Genomic DNA, 23,851 nt, shown 5'->3' with positions numbered 1-23,851 from the left:
GAAGGCGATCCAATGTCTCCTGACTTGCAACGTGCTAACAGTGCCGTTGCTGCTCTTATGAGAGTTATGTTGGCTTCAGATCGTCTTCCTAGGAACCTACCTGAAGCATTGCGAATGGTAGATGGGCATTTATGGGATGAGGCAGCTATCGCAGAGATTCATGCTTTGCTTGAGAACTGTACATGGGAAGTGGTAGATGCACCTCCTGGTGTTAGCCCTATTCGTGCCCAATGGGTCTTTATCAAGAAGTACAAGTCTGATGGCACAATTGAGCGCTACAAGGCCCGTGTAAGGGGAGCATGTGATGTGACAGCTGTGACTGATCACGTGACTGGTCCGTGCGCAGATAGCCCTGTACTTAAGTAGTTGGCCGTGGGGCTGTTCCCCCGGCTTTGGTATCAACTAGGCACCTGGACCCTCATCCCCTGACAGCCCGGCTTGTTGCTGATGGTCGTAGACAGCGCCCAGGTGTGGATTTTAATGAGACATTCTCTCCCACCTTTAAATTAAACCTGCCACCCTCCGCACTATTTTTGCTCTTGCTGCTCAGCATGATATGAAGCTTCGTTCCATTGACTTCTCCTCTGCCTACCTCAATGGGGACCTTGAGGAAGATGTCTATATGACTCAACCTCCTGGCTTTCCTCAAGGCAGACCGGACCAGGTGCTTAAACTTCTGCGCTCTCTTTATGGCCTGAAGCAAGCAAGTCGGCAATGGTACAAGAAGCTTCTAGGAAACTTGTTTCCATGGGATTCAAATGCCTCCAGTCTGATCACTCTTGCTATATCTACTCAGATGGCAATGTGCGCATCATACTCCCTATTCATGTTGATGATGGTGTCATCTGTGCCAAAGATGATGCTGCCATTGACCGGGTCATTGCTCAACTTGGCACCTCCTTCAAAGTCAAGAACCTTGGTCCTACTGAGTTCTTCTTGGGGCTCAAGGTAGAGCGTGATTCCCAGACTGGAGCCATTTCCTCTCCCCCAGCACCAATATGCTGTGGACATGCTTGAGCAGTATGGGATGTCTGATTGTAATCCTGTGCAAACTCCGATGTTGCCTGGTCTTTCCTTGACCAAGGAGATGGGAGTCAAGACAGAAGATGAATCAAAGCGCTACAAGAGTATTTATCTCTCTGCAGTTGGCTCTCTGATGTACTTGGCTACCCAAACTCGTCCAGATATCTCCTATACAGTCGGAGTTCTTGCCAGATACAACAGCAACCCTGGCCCAGTTCACTGGTCAGCTGTGAAGCATCTGTTCCGCTACATCAAAGGGACACTTGACTTCAAGCTGACTTACACCAAAGAGGCATCTCCTTCATCACACATCTTCACTGCTTATGCAGATGCTGATCATGGTGGCTGCAAAGACTCTGGAAAGAGTACTGGTGGCTACATGATTATGATGAATGGTGCTCCAGTGAGCTGGAAGAGCAAGCTGCAATCGACTGTCTCTCTTTCTACAACAGAGGCAGAGTATATTGCAGCTGTAGAGGCTGGTAAGGAAATCAAGTGGATGCGCAATCTGCTCTCTGAATTGGGTTTCCCTGTATCTGGATCATCCCCATTACTCATGGACAACCAGTCTGCCATATCTGTTGCAAAGAATCCTGAGCATCATGGGCGTATGAAACACCTAGACCTTGCCTTCTTCTGGCTTAGAGACGAAGTTGGCAAGGGCACAATTGGTGTCCAGTATGTTCCCACTCAAGACCAGTTGGCAGACATTCTCACAAAGGCTTTACCTCGTCCTGCAGTTCTCTCTCTCAGAGAGCGCCTTGGACTCCATGGATGAGACTGCTTTTTCATCCCGGGGGAGTGTTGAAATCTGTGCTATTGGCTTCATTCAGTCTCATTCTATCTTATCTCTCTCAATCTCGTCTTATCTCTGTGTTACATGGTCTCTGTTAGCTATCTGATACATATCTGATACACATTGTTCCTTTACTGTTACACATCCTTCCTAGATTGATACTAGATACATATTAGATGCATACTAGATACATACTCATACATATATAAGTAGTCTAGTTTCGCTCTGAGGTCCCCAGTTTCTCACTGTTGACCTCAGGCAAGTCTTCCTTGTACATCCAATCTAGAGTTTCTCACTGTTGACCTCAGACCTCTGTGCTTGCCTGTTCAACAGCTAGGACGACCAGAATCCCATGTTTCAGGCACCTTGAACCGCACCGCTGCTCCTCCTTGAGCGTTTTTACCTCCACCACCTCCATTTCCTCCTGCGCCACCCGCGCCGCCTCCGTTTCCACCATTTCCGCCAGGTCCATCGTCCATGTTTTCGTTGTTTTGTTGAATCGGAGGTTCGTTAAGCCGATTCGTGTTGATTTTGCTCTCAGATAAGTCGGTTAGAGGCGAAGATGGTGTCGGAGATTGTTGTTCTTCTTCGACAGTCGCTGAGTTTGTGTTGGTTTTGCGCTTTGTTGTAGATTTCGATTGAACGCGCTTTTGTGTTGATGCTTGAGTCGGTCTTTTCGACGAAGATGCTTGAGTTTTTGTCGATTTTGTCGGGATTGTCCGATTTCGATTGCCTTGCGAGTTACGGGTAGTCCTCGGTTTCGCGTTCGCAGATAGTTTTGGTACGAATAATGGTGTCGGTCTCAGTTCTCCAACTCCGCGTAGTAGATTCGGAAAATCGTTCGGTTGGGAATCAGTTAGATCTCGCTGTTTCCCTTTTGGTGGTATTTTGACGTTCGATCCAAGCGTGTGGGCGCTTGCTTTTCTTCTTGCTTGTCACAAATTGCACGAAACCAAGTTTTAGCAATACTCGATCACCCCTCGCGGTGGGCTCCAGATGATGAGTGCGGAGTGGGGACAGCAAATGAGCTCTCTAACTAACCAAACCAATAAAAACAACCAAAACTCCACTTTTCGTAGAGAGAAAGATGTATAATGTCAAGTAGGAAAAGTCACAAAAACCCAAAAATCGTCAACTCCTTGTGCGAGTACAGGCCCCTGTGAACAGAGCCTTGGCACAGATGTGTAAGGTTGTAGGGTAGATATGAGTTTCTTGCGAAAAATGTTGATTTGTCGTGCCCCAAAGCGTACTATCGACGAAACTCAGCAATAGAGAAGCGCCAATACGATGCCCGGAGAGTTTATACTCGTTGGATCAGGACTAACTGTCTTAAACCCTCTGAGTTGTCTCGAGTCAGGAACTAACTGCCTTAAACTCTCGACCAGCAACCGAAACCCAATAAACAGCAACCGGAACTCTTGTATTCAGCAACCGAAACCCTCAACCAATAATCCTTCCGACGCGATAATACTATTTCGAAAGAGCTAGCAAGATAGATTGACGAGCTAGATCCCCAGATGCACCTAGTAGAGCGGGGCAATCCGTGAACCTGCCAAATACAAAACAGAGATATAAATACTAAACAGAAATTGATAGAATCAGGGAAAATCTCGAGTAAGAAAAGTCGTCCATGTGCATAATTGTATAGGTATCGTTTCGCCATACGGCCCAGAGTCGAAAATCCAGGTCCAGATGACTGGTATCGCGTGTATTGGAGTCAATGACCTGTGTAAATCCTCCGTGTTCACGACCATCTAGTTTGTCTTGTGAAGAATCCCTCGATCTTGAGTAGGATAAGTGGATAGCTCTGCTTCCCAGCTTTCGATTGACACCCATAACTTATATCCTGTGCGTATGGCCTCAGCGGTGGTTGTCCCAACTCTCCTGGCGCATTTCCAATGTTCAGATGATCAGTTCCTCGACAGTGTTTTAGAGTCGCCGTTGATCACAGGTCCAGGCCCCAATCAATTGAGTAGGTTTTCGCCGTTTAACCGTCCCTTGGCACTCTCGATCCTCCAGCATGATCCGAAACCACGTTCCAATGATGTCAGTCGTCGATACCAACAGAGATAGGGGTGTCCCTTATCTAGGAGAAGTCGATCTCGAGTCTCCACTGAGCGCCAAACCGAATATGCCTTTTTGGAATACACTCCCTTTGGGTATTTTGCATGGAATTGGATAGATTCTAGCGAGGAACGGGCTCTGCGAACTTTTCCTAGTCAAGATTTTGGAATCACTGAGAGCGATTTGATAGATTTTGACTGGAGTTTGACTGGTTCTTGTTGTAATATCGCTTACTCTAGCGAACTCCGGGCGGATCACTCAGCCCAACGCTGACTGATCCCAGTCAAACTTTAGTAGAACTTACTAGAATATTCATTAGTAGTATAAATACTGTACTACTTTACAGAATAAACAATTGAACTTCTCTCCTGTTCTTTCAACAGGTTATGGGCCCCGCATAGCCTGAACTGTCTCTCACCTCGCTTGCTCCACCCACTCCGCGGCCATCACGCATACGACCACTCGCGTCTATTCCCTCGTGTATCGACCCCCCCATCTTCGGCCCAGAGACACCACCCCCAGGGTGCGCTCTGGTATTGGTTTGGACTGGCAGCTGCAAGCTGCAGGTGCGCCCAAGCGCTTACCGTCGGCGAATGCCTCGATCCAGCACAGCCATCGGCCCGGGCAAAGCCCCGCGTTCTCTCACGCACTGGAATCTTCTGGCACGCTCATTTGGGCAACGCCAAGCGGCAACGGACAACCACTCGGACATCCCGCCATCGACACCACTCTGCTCCGGCCCGCCCGTGGCCCCAGTCGGGCCCATTCGCAGCCAACACCTCTCCGTCCACACTTACACAAGCATCTCGGACACGACCTCTGTCACGGCCCATTCGCAGCCACCACACTGACTCTTGGGCTTACACAAGCAACTTCCGTCCGCGCTTCCACAAGCAACTTGGACACGACATGTGCTGGCCCACTCGCGGCCTAACCCCTGGCCTACACAAGCACTCCGGACCCGCAGGCAGCCCATGCTCTCTCACACGCACGCCAACGCCGGCAACGCAAAGCCAACCCATCTGGCACCTCCGGCCCATCCGCGGCCAGTATCGGACCCCTGCGCAGTCAAACTCTTATTTCCCGCACGCTAACTCTGGCAGCGCGACGCATATCCGGCCCATCCATGGCCTATCTACGTTCCCGGCCCATTCACGGCCATGTCTACCGTCATTCTTCCGGCCCATTCGCGGCCACCGCCATCTCATTTCCGGCCCACACGCGGCTATGGCACACACACAGTCACTCGCGGCCCACTCGCGGCCCACTTCCCGGCGCGCCAAATCCGGCACCGCCATGTCCGGCCAACTCAGGCCCGGCCCTGGTACACGGCCAAACCCATCATTCGGGCCCGCCCGCGGCCAAGCAGCATTCTGGCACGCCAAATCCGCCGGCCTATTTTCATCCGGCTTACCTCCAGCCATGTTCCCACACCTCCGGCGCGCCAAATCAGGCAAAGGCCAACTCCGTTGTTGGCCAACCCTGGCTCAACCACAACTCCATGAGATTTTGCCTTTCACCAGGCACAAGTTCCCATCTGCGGCATCACTTGCCCAAATTCCCTCTCCAGGCATGCTCCGCCGCTACGTTCGAGGGGGAGTGTTGTAATATCGCTTACTCTAGCGAACTCCGGGCGGATCACTCAGCCCAACGCTGACTGATCCCAGTCAAACTTTAGTAGAACTTACTAGAATATTCATTAGTAGTATAAATACTGTACTACTTTACAGAATAAACAATTGAACTTCTCTCCTGTTCTTTCAACAGTTCTTGTGCAGGTAATTCCCTAGTTGACTATTCGGGACTCATGTCAACTCTGAGACGTGCGCTGAGCAACAAAATCGACAAAAATAGTCGTTTCCTGGTCTGTCCCAGACTGCGGCTTATCAGCGCCTCAGATGCACTCGAACGGTCCGAAGGAGGCCAAAGTGGGGGTTCCCCCTGACACAGCGTGAGTTGGTATGAGTCAGAGTGAGTCAGTATCAGCAGCCTGGAATTAGTATATAAAGAGGACGCTGGTGGCCTTCTGCCCCCAGTGCTTTTATTCTCTTTTCCCTCCTACCTCTTGGGAAATAGTCATCCAGTTGTATCATACCTATCAATACAACTTGATCTCATCATCAACCACTACGAAGTTAGATCATTTGATCATCCATTAAGTTGGCCCATCATCTGATCTGATCTGGCTTTGTTTGTGACATCTGAGGGTCCACCTGCTAGGTAGCTGACTATATACTGCTTGTCCGTAGCTGCCGCTGTCGGGCACAGAAGGCTTGGGCGGCATTGCAGGCAAGGTCCCAGGGCGACTGTTGGGAGAGTGTTGACGTATCGGTGATTGTGCGGGTGAGATAAAGGGCCGGACCGGAGTCGGAACTGGAACTGGACTGGAATCAGAATCGTCTCTGAGGGGCCAAAAAGGAGGTTCCCCTGACATTAGGGCCTGTGAATATGCCCCAAGAGATTGGATACTGAAATTGGTGATTGCCAAAATTTGTCCGGATTTTTGGACATTGGACTGGAACTTTTTTGTCTGGATTTTGAACACACCTAGCCCCAAGCAGTAAATTTTGTCCAGATTTGCTTCAAACCTTGGGGAAAATCAGGGAAAATCCCCAAGTCAGCTAAAATTAGCTGAAAAAAGCTGCGCTAAGCAAAGTAATGTCTCAAAAAGACACTTTTCTTCAAAGTTCTGATCCAGGCTGATTTTATGTCAAATGCGATTTCGATACATTTCTCGTCTGATTGCACATGATTTGTCCACCCAAATATGCATTTTTTGTCCAGACTCAAATCCAACCTGTCCAAGAGGAATTTTTTGTCCGGACTATGAATCTAACATTTTTGGTTTTGGCCCAATTTTTATCCGGATTCTGGTCTAACCTTGGGTTGAGATTTGCAAATTTTTGTCCAGATTTCGGTATCCAACCTCTTGGGGCATATTCACGGGTCCTGCAAGGTTTTAGTCTCAGGCGTCACACGCCAGAGGCCCTTGTGACTTTTTTTTTTTTTTTTTTTTTTTTGTGGTGTGATAGCAGGCCGCATCAGAGAACCCGAAGGTGCCATCCCCTATTAGTCTCAGCCATTAGCTGCCGGTTGGGCCGACATTGGTCGGTGAGTACAAGCCCCGCAATTGTTTGGCCTCGGAATTGAGACCAGGCCGAAAGATAGAATACAACCAACAGGAAGAAATACATTTACGCAGATCATTGCCGAAACCAGAAATGATACTGTGGGACTTCAACCACAAGCGGTAATACCCACTAAAACTCCCTAACACTTTTTATAGGACTTAAACCTATGACCATAAGCAGCGCTTAAGGCAGCCCACGTTGACGGTACCGGATCAAACAGCACGTGTGTCATAACTGTTATCTCCCCAATTTGATGGTATTGCGACAGAAGACTGTCTGCCGGGATCGAACCCCTTCCGGGACCCGGGGCTTCCACTACGGACATTAATGTATTTTCCGCCCCAGAAAATGCACAGAAAATTTGAAATTTTCTGAAGATCTTCTGAAGATTTTCCGAGGATTTTCTGTCACGGAAAATTTGAAGATTTCCATCAATCTTCTGAGAATCTTCTGGAAATTTTCCGGGTCAGAAGATTTCTAATTTTCTGCCACAGAAAATTTTCAGAAAATGTAGCACTCGGATCTGTGATCCGGCCAATAACATTTTTCCGGCATATAAATTAGCTATCAAGGCAATCAGTCGGCATACTAAATCAACTCCAATCCTCCATTTGCTGGAATTACATTCCATTGACCCGCAACCAGTATAATACATAGTAACAAGGCTTTGCACATGTGCCCCATACACAGCCTTTGGACTGGTCCGCCGAGCATGGAAGTCCGCACACTAATGGCCTTGTCAAAGTGGGTGATGATGGCAAGGAGCTGGTCTCGGAGGTGGTAGACCGTGAAATCAGACATTGGGGGCCTGTTCATCACCATCCATCTCTTTGCTCGAATCGCAATTAGGACCGTGTGGAGGTGGGCATTTCAGTTTGTCGCCAGAACTTGTGCTCCAGTTGGATTCAGCTCCAAGCCCGCTTCCTGGATCTCGCCAGTCAGCCTGTGGTTGGTTTTATACAGAAAGACGAATCAGAAGATGAAGAGAACACCATCAAGAATCAAGTCTTGAACCTTGTGCACATCCTTGCTCTTACAGAAGACACACCAGGTTTCGCGGAACAGTTTAAGGCCAAATGATAGGTAGATATGGAGATAGAAGAGCAACGAGGAGCCTGTTAGAACAGCACATAGTAGCAGCTCCACACGCTACACGACCTTTCAGTATAATCACACTGGGGGACCAACCACGCACCTAGCTAATTCAACTCAATTCTGCATCTGCAACTTTGAAACTCGACGTCTTCGTTGGCCCAAGCGGCTGTCGAAAACTAAGCAGAGGCGGAAATGAAGCACGAACAACACACCATTGAATAGTCAACCATGTTTCTCTCCACCACCTATCTGCCGGCTATTTCTTCTATGGTTACCGCGACGACCATGAACTATGCTGCTGCCCCGTCCACCATACTCGATGACGACTTGGGAGGGTGCGCGTCTTCAACCCCCCGTCACTGTTGGATATTCAAGCTGTAACAATGGTGAGCAGCAAGCAATTTCTGTGACTTCACAAAATCCACTCACAGTTCGACGACCACACAGCAGCCCACGTCGCTGCGCTATCTCGGACGATCGTGTGGCGCTACTGTACTGACACAGGTTGTGGCCGCGCTCGATGTTGGCAGTACCGGTGCAGCAACGAGGCTGCACATTGCTGGCCGGGCCAGGGAAAGCATGGGTTACGGCGGGCAATGGCTGGGGCTAAAACGCAGGGTTGGCTATTGATAATGCCCCGTTCGTATCAGGAAGAAAAGTCGTGCCCATAAGGGTTGCCCAGCGACAAGCTATCTCAACACGGTTATCGACATTGACCAAGAAGAATACACAACAAACCTCGATCCTCTCCTCCCATTCGCCATTTTTGTAGTACCTCACAAAAAGGAACGCTCGCACTTTATTCGCGATACTTGGATCGCCACCAAGCTGAGCCTCATTTGGTCGTGACTGAATTGTTCGTTCCAGAACATCCCAATACTGCTCCTCCAGTGCCTGTCGTGCGCCGTTCGTGATCTGCCGACGGAGTGCGGCAGCTTCGCGTGTTTCTTGATTGCCCAAGTATACGCAGGCATATTTTCGTTCCAAAGTGGGGGCGTTGAGAATGTGGGCACTTGCGTGCTCTGTGGGAGGTAGAGCTGGCGGTTCACCTGTAATTTTGGCAAGAACATGGAAGTTTTGAGACATTTGCGCAGAACGCGGCTAAAAATGGAAGCTAAGATGGAAGCAGGAGGGAGAGCGAGAAACCTACATCAGTTGCAACCTCGTAAGCAGCGCGAGCGAGCGCGTGAACGATGGGATACGACGTGCCACGGAGACGAGCAGCATTCAGACTCGTCATTACCCTGTCGTAAATCATCATCCTGCTTTGCATTTGGAGTGTAAGGCTGGGTGCAACACTTGGCTGCATTTGACTCAATAAGATGGGCAATGGGCCAACAAGCGGGCTCACCTTGCTGTGGAAACTCTTCTTGAGTTCGGCCATAGCCTTATTGTCGCCGCCTACGCGTCCGCCCAACTCATCGAACACGCGCTTCTTTTTAGCCTCCCAATCCCGCCTGCTTCGCTCCTCAAGCGTGCGATAGAGCTGCTCCTGCGTTTGTCGGCGACCCTCCTCGATGGTCAAGATGAGATTTTGCTCGTGAGCGTGACGCAAGTAACCCGCAAGTTCACGAGCAACATCAGTGTCCTGCAATGGCTGGAGTGGCGAAAAAGTTGCGGTGGTATTGAGATGAGCAATGGAGCTGCTTAGTGCGGATGCATCGACGTGTGCATGGGCAAGCAAATAGTTCCTAGATGGACGATTAGCATATAATCAGTAGAATTGAACTGCACCTACGCGCGGTCAGTTTCATTTGCAGCGGTGGGTTGTTGAGAAACCAGTCGTCGTGACTGGGCCTCGATCTGGTCCAAGGAGAGGTTTATTGAGGGTAGCTCCGGGCGCGATAAATGAGAGGTGAGGTTTCTGGATGAGGTGGAGAGTTTGGATGCCGTTGGCACAAAGCAAACTGGTCACGACCACGCGGTTGTGACGATATCTGGAGAGAACCACCAACAGGTCTCGTTCAGGATAAAGCAATGACCCAAAGCTTCACGCGGATACTTCTCCAGCTCGTCAAGCGTGTGGACAACAAAGTTTGCGCTGACTGCAAACATAATGGTCTGTTCATGTTGGTTAACTGTTATAAGTTCTCTCATCCTTGCAGATCCGCGCTGGGCGCCATGGAATCTCGGCGTCTTTCTTTGCATTCGCTGCTCTGGGATACATCGAGGAATGGGGACTCACATCAGCAAAGTCAAGTCTGTTGATCTCGATACCTGGACGCCAGAGCAAATGGAGGTGCGTGCTAGCCTTAATTTCCCTTCTATCCGTCCTCATTGCACCATCAGAGCATCCAGAAATGGGGAAATAAGCGCGCAAATCTGTACTGGGAGGCGCGTCTAAACATTTAACATTCCAGACCAGTGCGTGATGCGAAACGACTTCTTAGTTGAAACTCCAGTAAAATGGAATCCTTTATTCGATCCAAGTATGAATCCCGTCGATGGGCACTTGACGGTCCTCCTCCCAGTGATCCCTCAATCCTGGACTCCGAGACCGCTGTGATTGAGAGCGAGACCACCACCACCCCGCAATCAACACCTGATCCTGTCGGTTGGGCTGCTGCTGCTCCTTCACCTCCTCGTGCCTCCAACTCGACGGTCAACCGGCAACCACAGCCACGCCAGCTCTTGTCAACAGGTCATTCAGCTACCGCCTCCCTGACGAGAGCGCCCATTCAGCAAGCAGCAGCTCCCGTCCCTCCTCCGCAACCCATTCTTTTCTTTCTCATCCGATATTCAAACTTAGACGAGCAGATACCTATGGTATTGGAGACCCTGTCGAAGCGACTTTGGATTTCGAGTTGGACGCAGAGGAAGTCTCGAAGCTACATTCTCCTACGTGCGTCAGCTCTTTTCGACCCTTTTCGTGCTCTGACTAGTTTGATCAGCTCCAATTATCAACTCGGTCTCTTTTGCACGTCCTCGACGCTGTACTCTCCATACTCACCCTCACACCCTGCCTTGCCAATCGAGTTCCCTGCCACTTGTTTAATTACGGTCAACGGACGACGACTCACCAACACTTATCTCAAGCGCCGCGGCTTCAAGAACGCAAAAGGGTCAATCGCTCCCCCCGACCTTTGCGCTGCTGGGTTCTTGCGGATAGGCAACAATTCGGTGTCAATCGAGTATACCGACAGCATGCCGAATCATTGGGGAATCGCGACAAAGGACAAGCGCGACGTATGTATGGGTACTTGCTGGCCATTTTGTCCTAACAATATCACCAGAAATTTTACATTGTGGTTCAGCTTATCGAGGCGCAACGTCTCATGTCTCTGGTCAACACTTTGCGTGAAACACGGCTCGTGCCTGCTGATGAAATACGACGACAGAGTCGGTCTTCTTTCATCTTCAAATCTTTCTCGACTTAATTCTTGGCTTAGTGGTCGCGTCCATGGCTACCAACGCCGACGAAGACATTATCTCCAGCTCGTTCAAGCTCCCTTTGAAGTGCCCTATTAGCTCTGCCCGCATTATCGTGCCCTGTCGATCAGCCAAATGTGCGCATTCGCAGTGCTTTGATGCAGGGTCGTGGTATGCGCTCATGGAGCAGACAACTACTTGGTGTGTTTCATGAGTTGAACTGGGCTGGCTCTTATATCGTCGCAGGTTTTGTCCAATATGTCAGAAAATACTCGATTGGCGAGAGCTCATTGTCGACGGGTTTGTGTTTTCGCTTTACCGTCATTCCCAGATGATTCAGCAGTTTATAGACTATTCGCCGAGATTCTGCAGCAAGCTCCGCAGGGCGTGGATGATGTCGTGTTGGAGGCGGATGGAAGCTGGCGACCCTATGAGGGGAGATTCACATTGCCATCACGATAGTGGCATCACTGAAAGTTTCATTCATTAGCCTTATTCTTAAATCTATTCTACACATTCATAAGTATGTACATGAAGTACCTCATATTCATAACTGCCCTTTTGTAGGTTGTGTGACAATGGAGCAATGAATCAGAGACGGCATAGGACAAGCTCGGTACTGACAGAAATGAGTCAGCATTCTGGTGACAGGCAAGGAACCCTCTTTCTATATCTTCTTGGTACATTGGTGACAGCTATAACTCATAAACACCAACCTCCTCGTTCCGGCTTTTTCCATCTATCATTCCCTTCGCAATTACCTTGGCCTTCCCACTACCATCCTGGTCTTGAACCCATCTCAATGGGCCTTTCACCCACTCATCTCCCGTTTTCAGCCCCGACACAGCTTTTAAAATTTCCCCGTCCAGATTTGGGAGCATCCCATACTCCCACTCAAGCTCGCCCCCGTATTTCTTCGGTAGATCTTTTGGGTCCATGAATGCACGTAGCGTTGGGGCGACCTCCGTCTGGGAAAGGACATGGATTTTGGAGGTCGTGCCAGGGTCAAACCACCGTTTTATCCAGCCCCAGACGGTCGGGAAGAAGGACGGGGCACCAAGGATATAAACCCTATCGAGTGTTTCGGGATAATGTGCGCTCGCAAGGGTGCTAGCGGCTTGCATGTGGTTTTTTAGATTCCAGAAGCCCATGAGCCCGACTCCACTGACATCAACGATATGCGCTGTCGATGTTATTGGCGTTTCGGGGTTTGGCCGAGACTTGACGGCCGTGCAAAGTGGCAGAACAAACTCGGCCATGTTCTCGTAGAGCCCGAATAACACGCGTAGCTTGCCTGGAATAGGCTTGGTTGCGGCATCCCCGGACGAGGGGTTGGAAGGGAGTATTTTGGAAGACTGCTCGAAGGCAGACATGTTGTTTTTCAGATGGGAGATCTCGTAGACATAAACAGGTCGACCAAGCAAGTCGCGTCGGCCGGTCCATTGGTGGTACTTGGTAACGAATAAGATGGAGCATAATCATTCGAGAAGAATAGCGCACCACTCGCCTGGCATCCTCGTAGGCGCTCACATCCAACGTATCGTACAATTCCTCCAGCTTGTTGGCTGTTCTCCAAGCTTCCGTTTCGCGTATCATATGCAGAGCATCAGGTACTTCAAATCTGCGGGCCCGAAGAAATCGACTGTAGTAGTTATGAGTAGCAGAAGTTTCCCAGTTGCATAGGCCACACACAGTAAGGCGGCTTCGTCCAGAGATTGACGCGTTTTGCCAGGCGCGTACAAATCTTCCTTCGTGCAGGCGAGTTTGAACTCGGAAAATTTGGTTTCCTGTTCTGGCGATAGGTGGCCCAAGTGCCCAGCAAGTGTCTGCGGAGGACGCCATGAAGGGGAAGGCAAGGAGTCGGAGCAAACCATTTTCGATGTCAGCTGGGCAACGTCATCCAACCGAGTTTCGGCCGAGCAGAAACGAGTTACGTCATCATCCAATTCTCATGGAGAACCACCCGTTGCTTATTCCTGAACTCCTCGAGCTTGTTCTATGGGAGCTGCATACCTCTCGACAGGACCTCATTCGCTGTTCCCTCGTTACGCGCGCTTGGACTTTCCCCACCCAAGCCTATCTATTCCGCTCGCTCCATTTGTCCAATCGGCCTCTGTATCATCCAATCGAGCTTTCTCCAGCTGCCGCCAACACTCGCCTGCCATCACCAGAGTGGAAACTTCTCGCTTCGGCACTGAACTCTAGTCCACATCTCATACTACATGTTCGTCGACTCCGAATCACCCTGGATCTCTTGCAGCCGGATGAACAGCCTGAGACTGGTGGCATTTCGTTCGAGGACGCCATCGAGAGCCTGAGCAATAGTGTTGATGCTCATAATGCCCCTGTCGAAGCACTGGTACTCAACATTGCGAATGGCGCTGGAAATGTTTCCCCACGCTACCTCGTCGCGCTGCAAGGATTACTGAGCGTGCCTCGTCTCAAAGCCGTTACGTTCTCATGGGGTCGCCTCCCAGCCGGCAACTTGGTCACTCTTTGGGAAAACTCTGCCGCGGATATTCGCCATTTAGAGTTCATCTACTCGCCGGGGAGAGGGAACAACTTGAAGGCTACACCAGCCCCAGAAGACCGGGACAAAATCACGCTGGAATCGCTGTCCACCCCACGTCTCGACGAGTTTTCCTTGGCCATGGGCTGGCGGTTCGATTTTAAACCCCAAGATGACCTGTTTAGTCTTGATTTCCATGCCCCACCAGCTGCCCCCGAGCCATCTGCACCAACGAAAAACGCCAAGGACGATATCATGTCACTCTTTTCTTCAGCTCCTCCTTCAAACCCCGCCGCATCGCCCGTCTTCGGACAGTTTCAAGACCTGGAAGTTCCCCAAAACCACCAGGAGATATCAGGATATCACCCAGGCCGGTGTAGCAGGCAGCGAAAGTCCTACGCAGCCGTTTATACCTTGTAATTACGCGAGACGGACTATTAATTTATATTCCCTACTCTTCCGCCCAAAAGCAGTGCTCTTAACTTCTTGTTCTGGTTTCTCATGCTTGAACCAGCCTTTCGCGTTGCTTTCCAATTCAAAATGGTGTCACTTGCATATCTTACGATCGCCACAGAAGATTTGGGTACTGGAAGTTGTATCGGACCACCAAGTAATTACGAGCAGCCCACCACTGCCACTGGCGGAGGCTAAGTTTGCTCACGACAGAAACACGTATGTGACAGTGTTACACTGTTTTGAAACACTGATTATATAATCTGGCAAATGATGCTCTGTGGCCCGCAAGCTTCCGCAATTCTGCAGAAAATTCTGCGTTGCATCCCAGTCGACGGTGCCGTTGAGCGCAAGATACATGAGGGCTGGCAGTTTTGCAAGCTTTGCTGCGTGTTCCATTGCGACCTCCTTGTTCCACAGGTCATCAAGCAAGTCAAGAGCGTCAGTGTCTGACAGCACTGTAAATCGAGCTCCACCGACCCCGGAAAGAGGGGCAGCACGACCCGTTCCAGACGCATCCCCGCCAGCACCCGCACCAATGGTGGATTCACAATCACGCGGCACGCCCACACCTGCAACTCGGCCGCGGGTCACCGGTGCACAGCGCTAGTGCAGCCCACGCATCGTCGAGCAGGGAGTCTCAGTCATAGGAAATGTGGATACCCCCTTGCTGGCCTGCTCAATGTCACTGCTTGACTCCGTGGTGAATGAGGAGGGCTGTCCAACCTACGGTAATCTTCTTTCTTCGACTGATCTGCTTTTTCTTACTACTTAGTAATCATCTATAGACGAATCACATCGAAGCACTCGACTCAGACCCCGCGCTCATCCGCCGTCGCATGGACTCAACATCCAGTATGGTCTTGCAACTACTAGTACACTGAGAGAACAGCTCGAGCAGATGTTTGACCGGTTCTATGATCTATCTATCCAACGGACAACTCGCGGGGCCTGCAACTGGGTGCTACTACGACTCGAGCGTTGCACCTCCCCTGCCACGCGTCCGACTCTGCTTTCACGGGGCACCCAGCTCGCTGCGGCAGTCCTGCCGAGCCGATACTCGATCGCGCAGCTGCGCATGCAGCCTGAGGGGTATTTGCTGAGCTGGAAGAATGACCCGCAGTCAGCGTTAGTGGGCGTGGGCGGATGGATGGAGCGGCAGCAGCGCGAGAAGCAGGAAATTGAGGAGACGAAGAAGCGGAGGAGACAAGGAGGAGAGTGGACAGAATTCGCCGGGTCGGCTGGGTGTCCAGGAAATCATTCAAACATTGTCCTTCCCTATTAAAGTTGACAAGGACGGAAAGGGCAAGATTTGTGTTTATTGAAGTACAAATACATCGCTGTTGACCATGAGCAGCTGGGTGCGGAAGAAGAGAAGGACAGCAACCGGCGTCGACGCCGGGGACAGGGCACGTGCTGCTAATCAATCCAGCGCCTATTTTCTTCCTCCCGCCCACATCCTCAAGCAGAACCGCCGCACACGCACCACTCTAGCCGCTGGGCGGGACTTGGGAACGTGCTGTGAGGTGCTGTGCTCCTCCGACTTTCAACGCCCAGGCAGCGCGCCTCGGACCAGGGCTGGGCTGTGTCACTGACACGCTTGTCTTCCCCGGCGGCCCTTGTCCCGCTCTGCCACGTCTCTCCGCTGCCTCGGGCTGGCGACGATCCGCGAAAACTCTCTGCCGCCTCCAGTCGACCCCCAGCCCGAGCCTGTCCCCACCCACACCCACATCATATCTCTGAGATCTCCACGACGCCCAGCTCGTTCGACTCTTTGCCCCGCCCGCCGCCCCGCACATCGCACTGCCGCAGACCCTGTGTCCAGCAAGGAGTCAGTCCACCTCTGACTTGGCGTGGACTCGGACCTGGACAACGCGTCTACACTTGACCGCCCCACCGAGGATATATTATCATTGGGTGCGTAACTTACATCTGGAATTTTGCTTTATTCACAGAAAAATTCCTTCACAGTCGCCAATTGTGGCGCCGTTTAACCAGGCGGACTTCAGCTACGACTGGGTCTCTGGACTATCTTCAGTCCGAAAACGTCATGGTAGACTCGGATGCGAGTGCCGAATGAGCTCACGGTCTCCACAAAACAGAACGATGTTGGCTGGAATAGCGAGGACCTCAAACAGCACGTGCATTGGATGCGGGCTGAATTTGCCATTGGCTATGAGGTGTGTTTCTCCTTTTTAGAGATTTTTCTTTGCTGACTCGTTACAGGACAGCAATGGACATAGCTCTGGGCTCCAATCAATATCACATTGCACTCTACCGACCACACTCCTCACGACATTCATCAACACTGCTCGCGTACACTATACCCAAGCGAGCATCTCCCACGTCACTGTCTATTTGACGGACAACTACGGTAGGTAGCTGGCCACGGCAGTACAGGCGCACATTCATGCTACTATTGTGAGTGTTGTCGTGGACAGGGCCTGCAATCGGGCGCTACTACGACTCGAGCGTTGCACTTCCCCTGCCACGCGTCCGAATCTCCCGCCGAGCCGATACTGGATCACGCTGCTCCATGGGTATTTTCTGAGCTGAAAGAATGACCCGTAGTCGGCGCTGACGGGCGTGGGCGGATGGATGGAGCGGCAGCAGCGCGAGAAGCAGGAAGATGAAGAAGCAAAGGAGGCGGGAGGCCGCGGCGGGGGCGGACAGCGGAGGAGAAGAAGAAATGAGGGCAGCGAGGGGAAGTAGGCAGGCGAGTGGGGATGAGGAATTAGCTGTGAATCAAAAGGAGGAGGAGCAAGCAGCTCAGCGTAGAGGTGCGGAAGAAGAGAAGAACGTGCAACAGCAACTGGCGGCGTCGGCACCGGGACCGGGACTGGGACCGGGCAGCTGCAGCTAATCCCAGAACCGCCGCGCGCACCACTTTAGCTGCTGTTGGGCGGGATCTGGGCACGTGCTGTGCTCTTCCGACTTTGCTCAACGCCCAGGTAGGGATGCGCCCGTTGCAACCTCGGACAGGGCCGGGCATGTGTCCACACGTGTCGCTGACCTCTCTCGCTCTGCCACATCTCCCCGCCGCAAGCAAGACCTGCCGCGACATTTACGCTGCCGTGCCCGGCCAGGTGGCCCCGGCGGGACACAGCAGACTTGTCCTTGTCAGCAGCAAGTGAGTCGCCGCTGCTCGCGCTTTGGCTGGCCCGGTCCAACTAGGCTTCTGGAGACGCATTGTTGGTGCTTGCGCGGCGGAGGACAAAGGTGAGTCGGCATCTTAATCCTCTCGTTGTCTTGCTGACTAGTTGTGTTGGCCAGTTCTGCCGCGGTCAAAGGACACGGAAGTTGGCACTGACGGGTTATAATTATGAGTCGGGACCGAGGCACTGGTGAGTTTTAATGTTGCCATAGCTTTTCCGTTCTGATAGAGCAAGCGGCGACGCCTTCATGAACTGGATCGTGCCAGGCATTCAACTGCATCGCCAAAAGGCCCAGGCCCGGGGCCTGCAGCCGCTCAAAATCCCTCGAGCATCTCGGCGCTAACACCTGCCGCCCTGCATTCACAACAACCGCGGGCAGAGGCTACATAGATGGGAACAACAACAAGACACCGTCCCGGCAACAAATACACTGGCACAAGGCTGGCGACCTTCTCGCGTTCGAAGCAGTGAGCGCGGCCTCTCCAACGCTGCGTTCTGGCCTCCACCATTGCCCGCCATAAGCCTACCCCGCCCTAAACCAATGTGTTGCACAAAGAGACCCACCTGGCCTGGACACCGGCACTGCCAACATCGAGCGCGGCCACGCCCTGTCTCAGTACAGTAGCGCCACATCATTGTTCGAGACAGCGCTGGGACAATGGCTGCTGCTAGCGCAACGAGGAAAGTTCTAGTCGTCGAACTGTGAGTGAATTCTGAAGCAGAACTTGATGCTCACATTGTCACAGCTTGATATCCACCAGCGACACGGGGTTGAAGACGTGCACTCTCCCAAGTCGTCATTGAGTATGGCAGACGGGGAAGCAGCAAGGTTCATGGTTGTTGCGGTGGAAGATGGCTGGCAGATAGGTGGTGGAGAGTCCAAATGCTGTATATAGAGTGCTAATATGAAATAGCATGCATGTGCAAAGCCTTGTATACTGGTTGTGGGTCAATGTAATGTAATTAGAGGATTGGAGTTGATTAAGTATGCCGATTGATTGCCTTGATAGCTGACTTGTATGCCGGGAAAATGTTATCAGCCGAATCAGAGATCCGAGTACTACATTTTCTGAAATTTTTCTGTGGCAGAAAATTAGAAATCTTCTGACCCGGAAAATTTCCAGAAGATTCTCAGAAGATTGATGGAAATCTTCAAATTTTCCGTGACAGAAAATCCTCGGAAAATCTTCAGAAGATCTTCAGAAAATTTCAAATTTTCTGTGTATTTTCTGGGGCGGAAAATACATTAATGTCCGTAGTGTTCAGAACTAACTACATAGAGCCAGGCATTATGGCTACCATCAAGGCAGGCTCATACCCAACCCTCGTTGCAGAGCAGCCAGATCTGAGAGCATAATTTTTAGCTAAATATGTAATGATTTTAGAGCTAAATCAGAATGATATGACAAGTGTTATTATTTTTCGGGGTGAGTGCTCTGCAAGAGGGCTGGCACAACTAGCCCGGCCCGGCTCTGAACCGTGCGTAACCCCCGCCTACCACTCTTTTCTTCCTCCACATCCAACCCCTCTTCACAGCCTGTGAACGACGTGTCGACTCCGGTCCCGACACCTTCCAGACCCCCTCTGCCTCCGCTGCCACCCTGGAAGCCCACCAAACTGGTATACAAGTGGTCTATTCGCGAACACGGGCCAGGCTAATTGCGCCAGCCCTCTTGTAGAGCAAACCCACACTTTTCCATCACATTTGTCACACTTCGGATTTATCGGTTAATCAATCATATCACATTCGGCTTTAAACTACACTACAGTCAAACCCCTCTTAAGTCATGCCTCTCAAAAGGCATAACCCCTTTAATGTCATGATTTTTAGCTCCCACCAGCTCTGTTTGCAGGGAAAGTCATAGGTCTATGAAAAGGCATAACTCATACCCAAATCAGGGGGAACAAGTCATGATTCCACCCAAAAGAGGGCATTTCTAATGGTTTTGATGACATCAATACTTATAAATCTGTTGATTTTATCCCAAAATTAGACAAAAAAGGTCTTGACTACATATAGTACAGTATATATACATGCAATAGCCATATGTCACAGATTTCCTACAAGTAAAACAGCTATGATATCATTAAAAAAGGAAAAATAAATTCATTTAATTTTTTTGGCTAACCCTCCAAAGTCATAACCTCTCAAAAGTCATGATTTGACCCTTCCACCAAGAGGTATGACTTAAGAGGGGTTCGACTGTACTAGGATTGTGAGCTCTACAACGAGGGCTGGGTATGAGCCTGCCATCAAGGTAACACCACGTTACCATTACGCCATACTGCCCCCGCCCTTGTGACTTTAGAGTTGTGGGTTTATCAGCATCTCTCAAGTTCAGCTCCAGACCACTCAGGCTGCTGCGTGCAAAAACTCTTGGACATGGTCTTAACTATTGCAGTGATATCGGCCGGTACATTGCATCTTTTGGCAATTCAAATAAATTTTTAAACCAAATTCAAGGAGCCATGGGAGCAGCTATAGCGCGAAGATTAGTTGGAAACGGTGTCCGTGTACTGACAAATCTTACCGATCGAAGTGAGGCCACAAGGAAACGCGCACAGGAAGCAGGGATGCAGGTAGAACGCTGCTTTTCCAAAACCTCCCAAGTTCAACACAAGCATAGGATGTTTTATTCCAGGAGATAGCTTCCTGTGATTTCATGCTATCTGTCCTACCGCCAAGTGACGCCTATGCACTCGCTGAAAAATATTTAAAGGAATGTTCAGCGCATATCACTTCTGCACCCATTTTCGTGGACTGTAATGCTGTCAATCCTTCGACCGTCCGAGAAATAGCTGCCTTGTTTAGCTCGACGCAGATCCAATTCATCGATGCCTGCATCATTGGTGGACCTCCGACGGATGATGGTTATAACCCGACTTTCTATGCGTCTGGTCAAGACTCGTCGTTGGCACGTTTCGAGAGTTTGTCCCAAGTGGGACTGAAGATCTCATTACTTCGGGGAAATGAGTCTGGCGTAGGTGATGCGAGTGCACTGAAGATGTCCTACGCGGTGCGTGCCAGTGAGGCGCTTGTTTTGTTATCCTCACAATATGTAGGGAATAACCAAGGGAATTACGGGCCTATTCGCCACCATGATACTATGTCTGTCCAACCCCCCCCACGCGAACATTGCTGACGGTTTGTAGCGGCTTTCGAGGTGAGACAGACAGCATGGCGGTCGTCGAACAAGTTGAAGGGCTGGAAATAGTCATCGCCAAATACGGCAGAAGCCCTGCTGCATGAGCTTAAGTCTTCACAGCCCGCATTATTGCAACGAATCGTCAAGGCCATTCCTATGGTGAGAGGCCAGTGGTCTCGTCTTCTATTGAATGTTCAACGTGTGAACAAGATGATCCCTAAGGCGTATCGGTGGGTTGGGGAGATGGAAGAGATCGCTGGTTTCGTTGGTGAAGGTGAAGGCGAAATCTACATGGGATTATCGAAGCTCTATGCGAGGATTGCTGAGGGGGACGAAAGAGATAGAGAGAGACTGACGAATTTTGTGCAACACGCACAAATCGTTCTGTGAATTACATAAGAAATGATCGGGTTTTTTGAAGTTGCTCATGTCGGCCACGGAGACGATTTCACGGAGCGTTGAATCCACGCCGAGTACCACACCCTCCCCGAACCGTCGATACCAAAAGTCTTTCAGCTCTGTGTCAACCAACGACGATCAATGGGGCAAGCACTTCTGGGTCACCTTGCGCGATCCTCAGGTAGTGAAAATCATTGTGCCTTTCTCCTCAACTAACTATGAATAAGACACAAGCTTCATTTTATGCATGCCCTGCGACGGGCCAGGTTTCGTGGGACGCCCCAGTCAATCACTTTGTTCTGCCTCCTAGGTAAGCCACCTCAACATTCAAGGGCCTGTTGAATTTACGCTTTTCAAAGTGCAGAAGGTGAATGGTGGGAACTCTCAGATGAAAGTCGAGGTGGCATGCCCTATTACTATCAAACACGCACTGGCCAGACGGTATGGGAACGACCAGAAGCTGCCTTCGTTATACCACTGGGAATATTACAAGTGTGTGTATGTCCAAGCTCCAGTTCCTGACTTTTAATGCGCTGGAAAGAATACGGCGCTAGGCCGACGCCTCTCACAAACAACGGAGAATTTCACCTCGGATCCCAAACAATCTTATCGAAGATCTCGGTCTTACACAGGCCCTTTGAATACCGCTCAAGGCACAAGGCGTCGGTCGTCGTCAATAGACAACAGCACTCATCTCCGTCCACAACCATTGTCCAATCTGCCAACAATTCCTGGGTCTCGCGACGCCACCGACGTTTCTAGAAAATCTACGAGCTCCTCCCGCAAGAATAACAACCAATCGTCATCTGAAGGCAACCCACGAATCCGTGCTGTGTCCTCCCCTCATCGCTCACCACCTCCGCAAAGCTTGAATGCAGCAGTGGAACTACTCACATCCTCGCAATCAGAAAGTAGTCACGAAAGCCCCAAAGTCCACCCCGTGCCGCGACGACCCATCCCAGCTCCTCCTCCAGTCAGTCCCAATGCGCGCAAGCCGACGGCATCCAGGAAAATGATCAGTGCTCCAATACTAAATCATGGTGGGACATCATACCTGTTACTCGTTACATAGCATTATTCTAACCAACTAAGCAGCTGCTACACTGCAAATGAGCCCAGTAAAGAACCGTGTCGCTGGAAATCCCATCCCCGTAGCACCTCGCGTAGCTTCACCGACGCAACCTACGAGGACAATTGGCACTAGGTCAGTTTTTCACAAGCCGTCCATTCGAATTTACATTTATCGCCGCAGAACGCATCCAATCTTACCGCAGGCCCTTGCGTCTGACATTCAACAATTCTCTGAATCTGAATACGCAAGACGATATTTTTCTACTCATCGCACCGGGTTCATATTCCGAAGACGAGTGCCCGTCGCGCAGATGATGCAGTGGCAAAAGGTAATCAATCCTGTCCTATTCAACTTTGCTCTCATCATCAACTCGACAATAGACGCCACTTAATACGCCACTCCTCACGCTGAGGCGATCTCTCCACAGAGATGCTGTCAAAATATTCAAAGTTATTCAGCACATAATGGGAGATAGGGATCGTGATAAGCCAGTCGGCGTCCGTCTAAGCAATGAGACCCCGGCAGCGCCCATCAATGCCTCTTCAACATCGCTGGTAATGAACGGAGCCGCCATAATCGAGGAGGAACGTTGGTTACTCGGCGAGGGGCTCGCTCACGGCGAACTAAGAGACGAGGTTTTTTGTCAATTGATGAAGCAACTGACGGCGAACCCCAGTGCCGAAAGCCTCTTCAAAGGTTGGCAACTGCTCTGCGTTCTCTTGGTCACATTTCCACCCTCTAAGAACTTTGAGGCGTATCTACGCCTATTCATCCAACAGCATACAGCAAAATCCGAAGGTCGTGTTGATATCATGGCCAAGTATTGTCTTAAAAAATTGGCCTACATTGCAAAGAAAGGTCCAAGGGGAAAACCTCCCATGGCATCGGAAATCGAAACAGCGTCTGATGCTGCATTCAACCCCTCCACGTTTGGAGAGTCGCTTGACGCCATATTCAGACTACAAGAGCGAACTTATCCTTCGCAAAAGATACCCATTATCCTACCATTCCTCGCCGACGGCATTCTAGCTTTGGGTGGTACCAAGTCCGAAGGTATATTCCGAGTTCCAGGTGATAATGACGCAGTGTCTGAACTCAAACTCCGCATCGACAAGGGCTACTATACCTTAGGTTGGTGGATTGAGATGATCTTGTTTTTACGAGGCATTGACTGTTACCTTTAGACGGAGTCGATGATCCGCACGTCCTTGCGTCACTAATGAAGCTGTGGCTGCGAGAATTGTGCGATCCTCTGGTCCCCGAAGAAATGTACAATGAGTGTATCACGAGTGCCAAGGATGTCGTCGCCTGCTTAGGCATCGTCGAGCGACTGCCCACCATCAACCGCCGGGTGATTTTATTCATGATCAGCTTCTTGCAACTCTTCCTAGAGGACAAGGTTCAGGTCATTACCAAAATGACCCCAGCAAACATTGCCCTTGTCATGGCTCCCAACGTCCTTCGCTGCAACTCCGACTCAATGTCGGTCGTCTTTACCAACGCTCAATACGAGCAATTGTTTGTGTATCATCTCCTACTTAATCTCAACTGTGGAGCCACCGACGAATCTTACAAGCCTGTCCATGGCCTCACCACTGCCAAGTCTGCACCCCGACGCCCTGGCTATTAGTACTACTAC

At 50.6% G+C, this 23,851-nt stretch overlaps 6 protein-coding genes across 6 annotated transcripts; 4 read left to right on the top strand and 2 right to left on the bottom strand.

The window, feature by feature from the left end:
- Positions 1–8,732: 8,732 nt before the first annotated feature.
- Positions 8,733–9,863, bottom strand: MIND_00043000 (Nucleoporin-interacting protein; the record flags this gene model as incomplete). Its single annotated transcript, XM_037357399.1, has 5 exons — positions 8,733–8,798; positions 8,848–9,210; positions 9,260–9,412; positions 9,461–9,800; positions 9,844–9,863. 5 exons carry the CDS (start codon positions 9,861–9,863, stop codon positions 8,733–8,735), a joined length of 942 nt encoding a protein of 313 aa, XP_037225309.1.
- Positions 9,864–10,086: 223 nt separating this feature from the next.
- On the top strand, positions 10,087–11,940 carry MIND_00042900 (uncharacterized protein; the record flags this gene model as incomplete). Its single annotated transcript, XM_037357398.1, has 11 exons — positions 10,087–10,168; positions 10,215–10,348; positions 10,399–10,443; positions 10,500–10,510; positions 10,581–10,750; positions 10,792–10,951; positions 11,001–11,295; positions 11,343–11,448; positions 11,499–11,679; positions 11,725–11,778; positions 11,829–11,940. The coding sequence occupies 11 exons, from the start codon at positions 10,087–10,089 to the stop codon at positions 11,938–11,940; spliced, it is 1,350 nt and encodes a 449-aa protein (XP_037225308.1).
- Positions 11,941–12,173: 233 nt separating this feature from the next.
- Positions 12,174–13,352, bottom strand: MIND_00042800 (CRAL-TRIO domain-containing protein; the record flags this gene model as incomplete). The annotated part of the gene is made up of 3 exons (XM_037357397.1): positions 12,174–12,929; positions 12,979–13,120; positions 13,171–13,352. The coding sequence occupies 3 exons, from the start codon at positions 13,350–13,352 to the stop codon at positions 12,174–12,176; spliced, it is 1,080 nt and encodes a 359-aa protein (XP_037225307.1).
- A 77-nt stretch (positions 13,353–13,429) lies between these two features.
- Positions 13,430–14,407, top strand: MIND_00042700 (NmrA domain-containing protein; the record flags this gene model as incomplete). The annotated part of the gene is made up of 1 exon (XM_037357396.1): positions 13,430–14,407. The coding sequence occupies one exon, from the start codon at positions 13,430–13,432 to the stop codon at positions 14,405–14,407; it is 978 nt and encodes a 325-aa protein (XP_037225306.1).
- A 5,571-nt stretch (positions 14,408–19,978) lies between these two features.
- On the top strand, positions 19,979–21,131 carry MIND_00042600 (NAD-binding phosphogluconate dehydrogenase-like protein; the record flags this gene model as incomplete). The annotated part of the gene is made up of 7 exons (XM_037357395.1): positions 19,979–20,009; positions 20,060–20,175; positions 20,223–20,612; positions 20,659–20,704; positions 20,749–20,759; positions 20,811–20,900; positions 20,952–21,131. The coding sequence occupies 7 exons, from the start codon at positions 19,979–19,981 to the stop codon at positions 21,129–21,131; spliced, it is 864 nt and encodes a 287-aa protein (XP_037225305.1).
- Positions 21,132–21,159: 28 nt separating this feature from the next.
- MIND_00042500 (Rho GTPase-activating protein 39) lies at positions 21,160–23,842 on the top strand (the record flags this gene model as incomplete). The annotated part of the gene is made up of 8 exons (XM_037357394.1): positions 21,160–21,321; positions 21,368–21,450; positions 21,500–21,632; positions 21,682–22,180; positions 22,236–22,344; positions 22,393–22,540; positions 22,593–23,343; positions 23,397–23,842. The coding sequence occupies exons 1-8, from the start codon at positions 21,169–21,171 to the stop codon at positions 23,840–23,842; spliced, it is 2,322 nt and encodes a 773-aa protein (XP_037225304.1). The 5' UTR covers positions 21,160–21,168.
- Positions 23,843–23,851: the final 9 nt, after the last annotated feature.

The sequence above is a fragment of the Mycena indigotica genome (genome assembly GCF_014461135.1).
Source record: "Mycena indigotica strain 171206Taipei chromosome Unknown Mind.scaff0001, whole genome shotgun sequence".
Classification (NCBI taxonomy): Eukaryota; Fungi; Basidiomycota; class Agaricomycetes; order Agaricales; family Mycenaceae; genus Mycena; species Mycena indigotica.
This window is presented reverse-complemented; position numbering and strand designations above follow the sequence as displayed.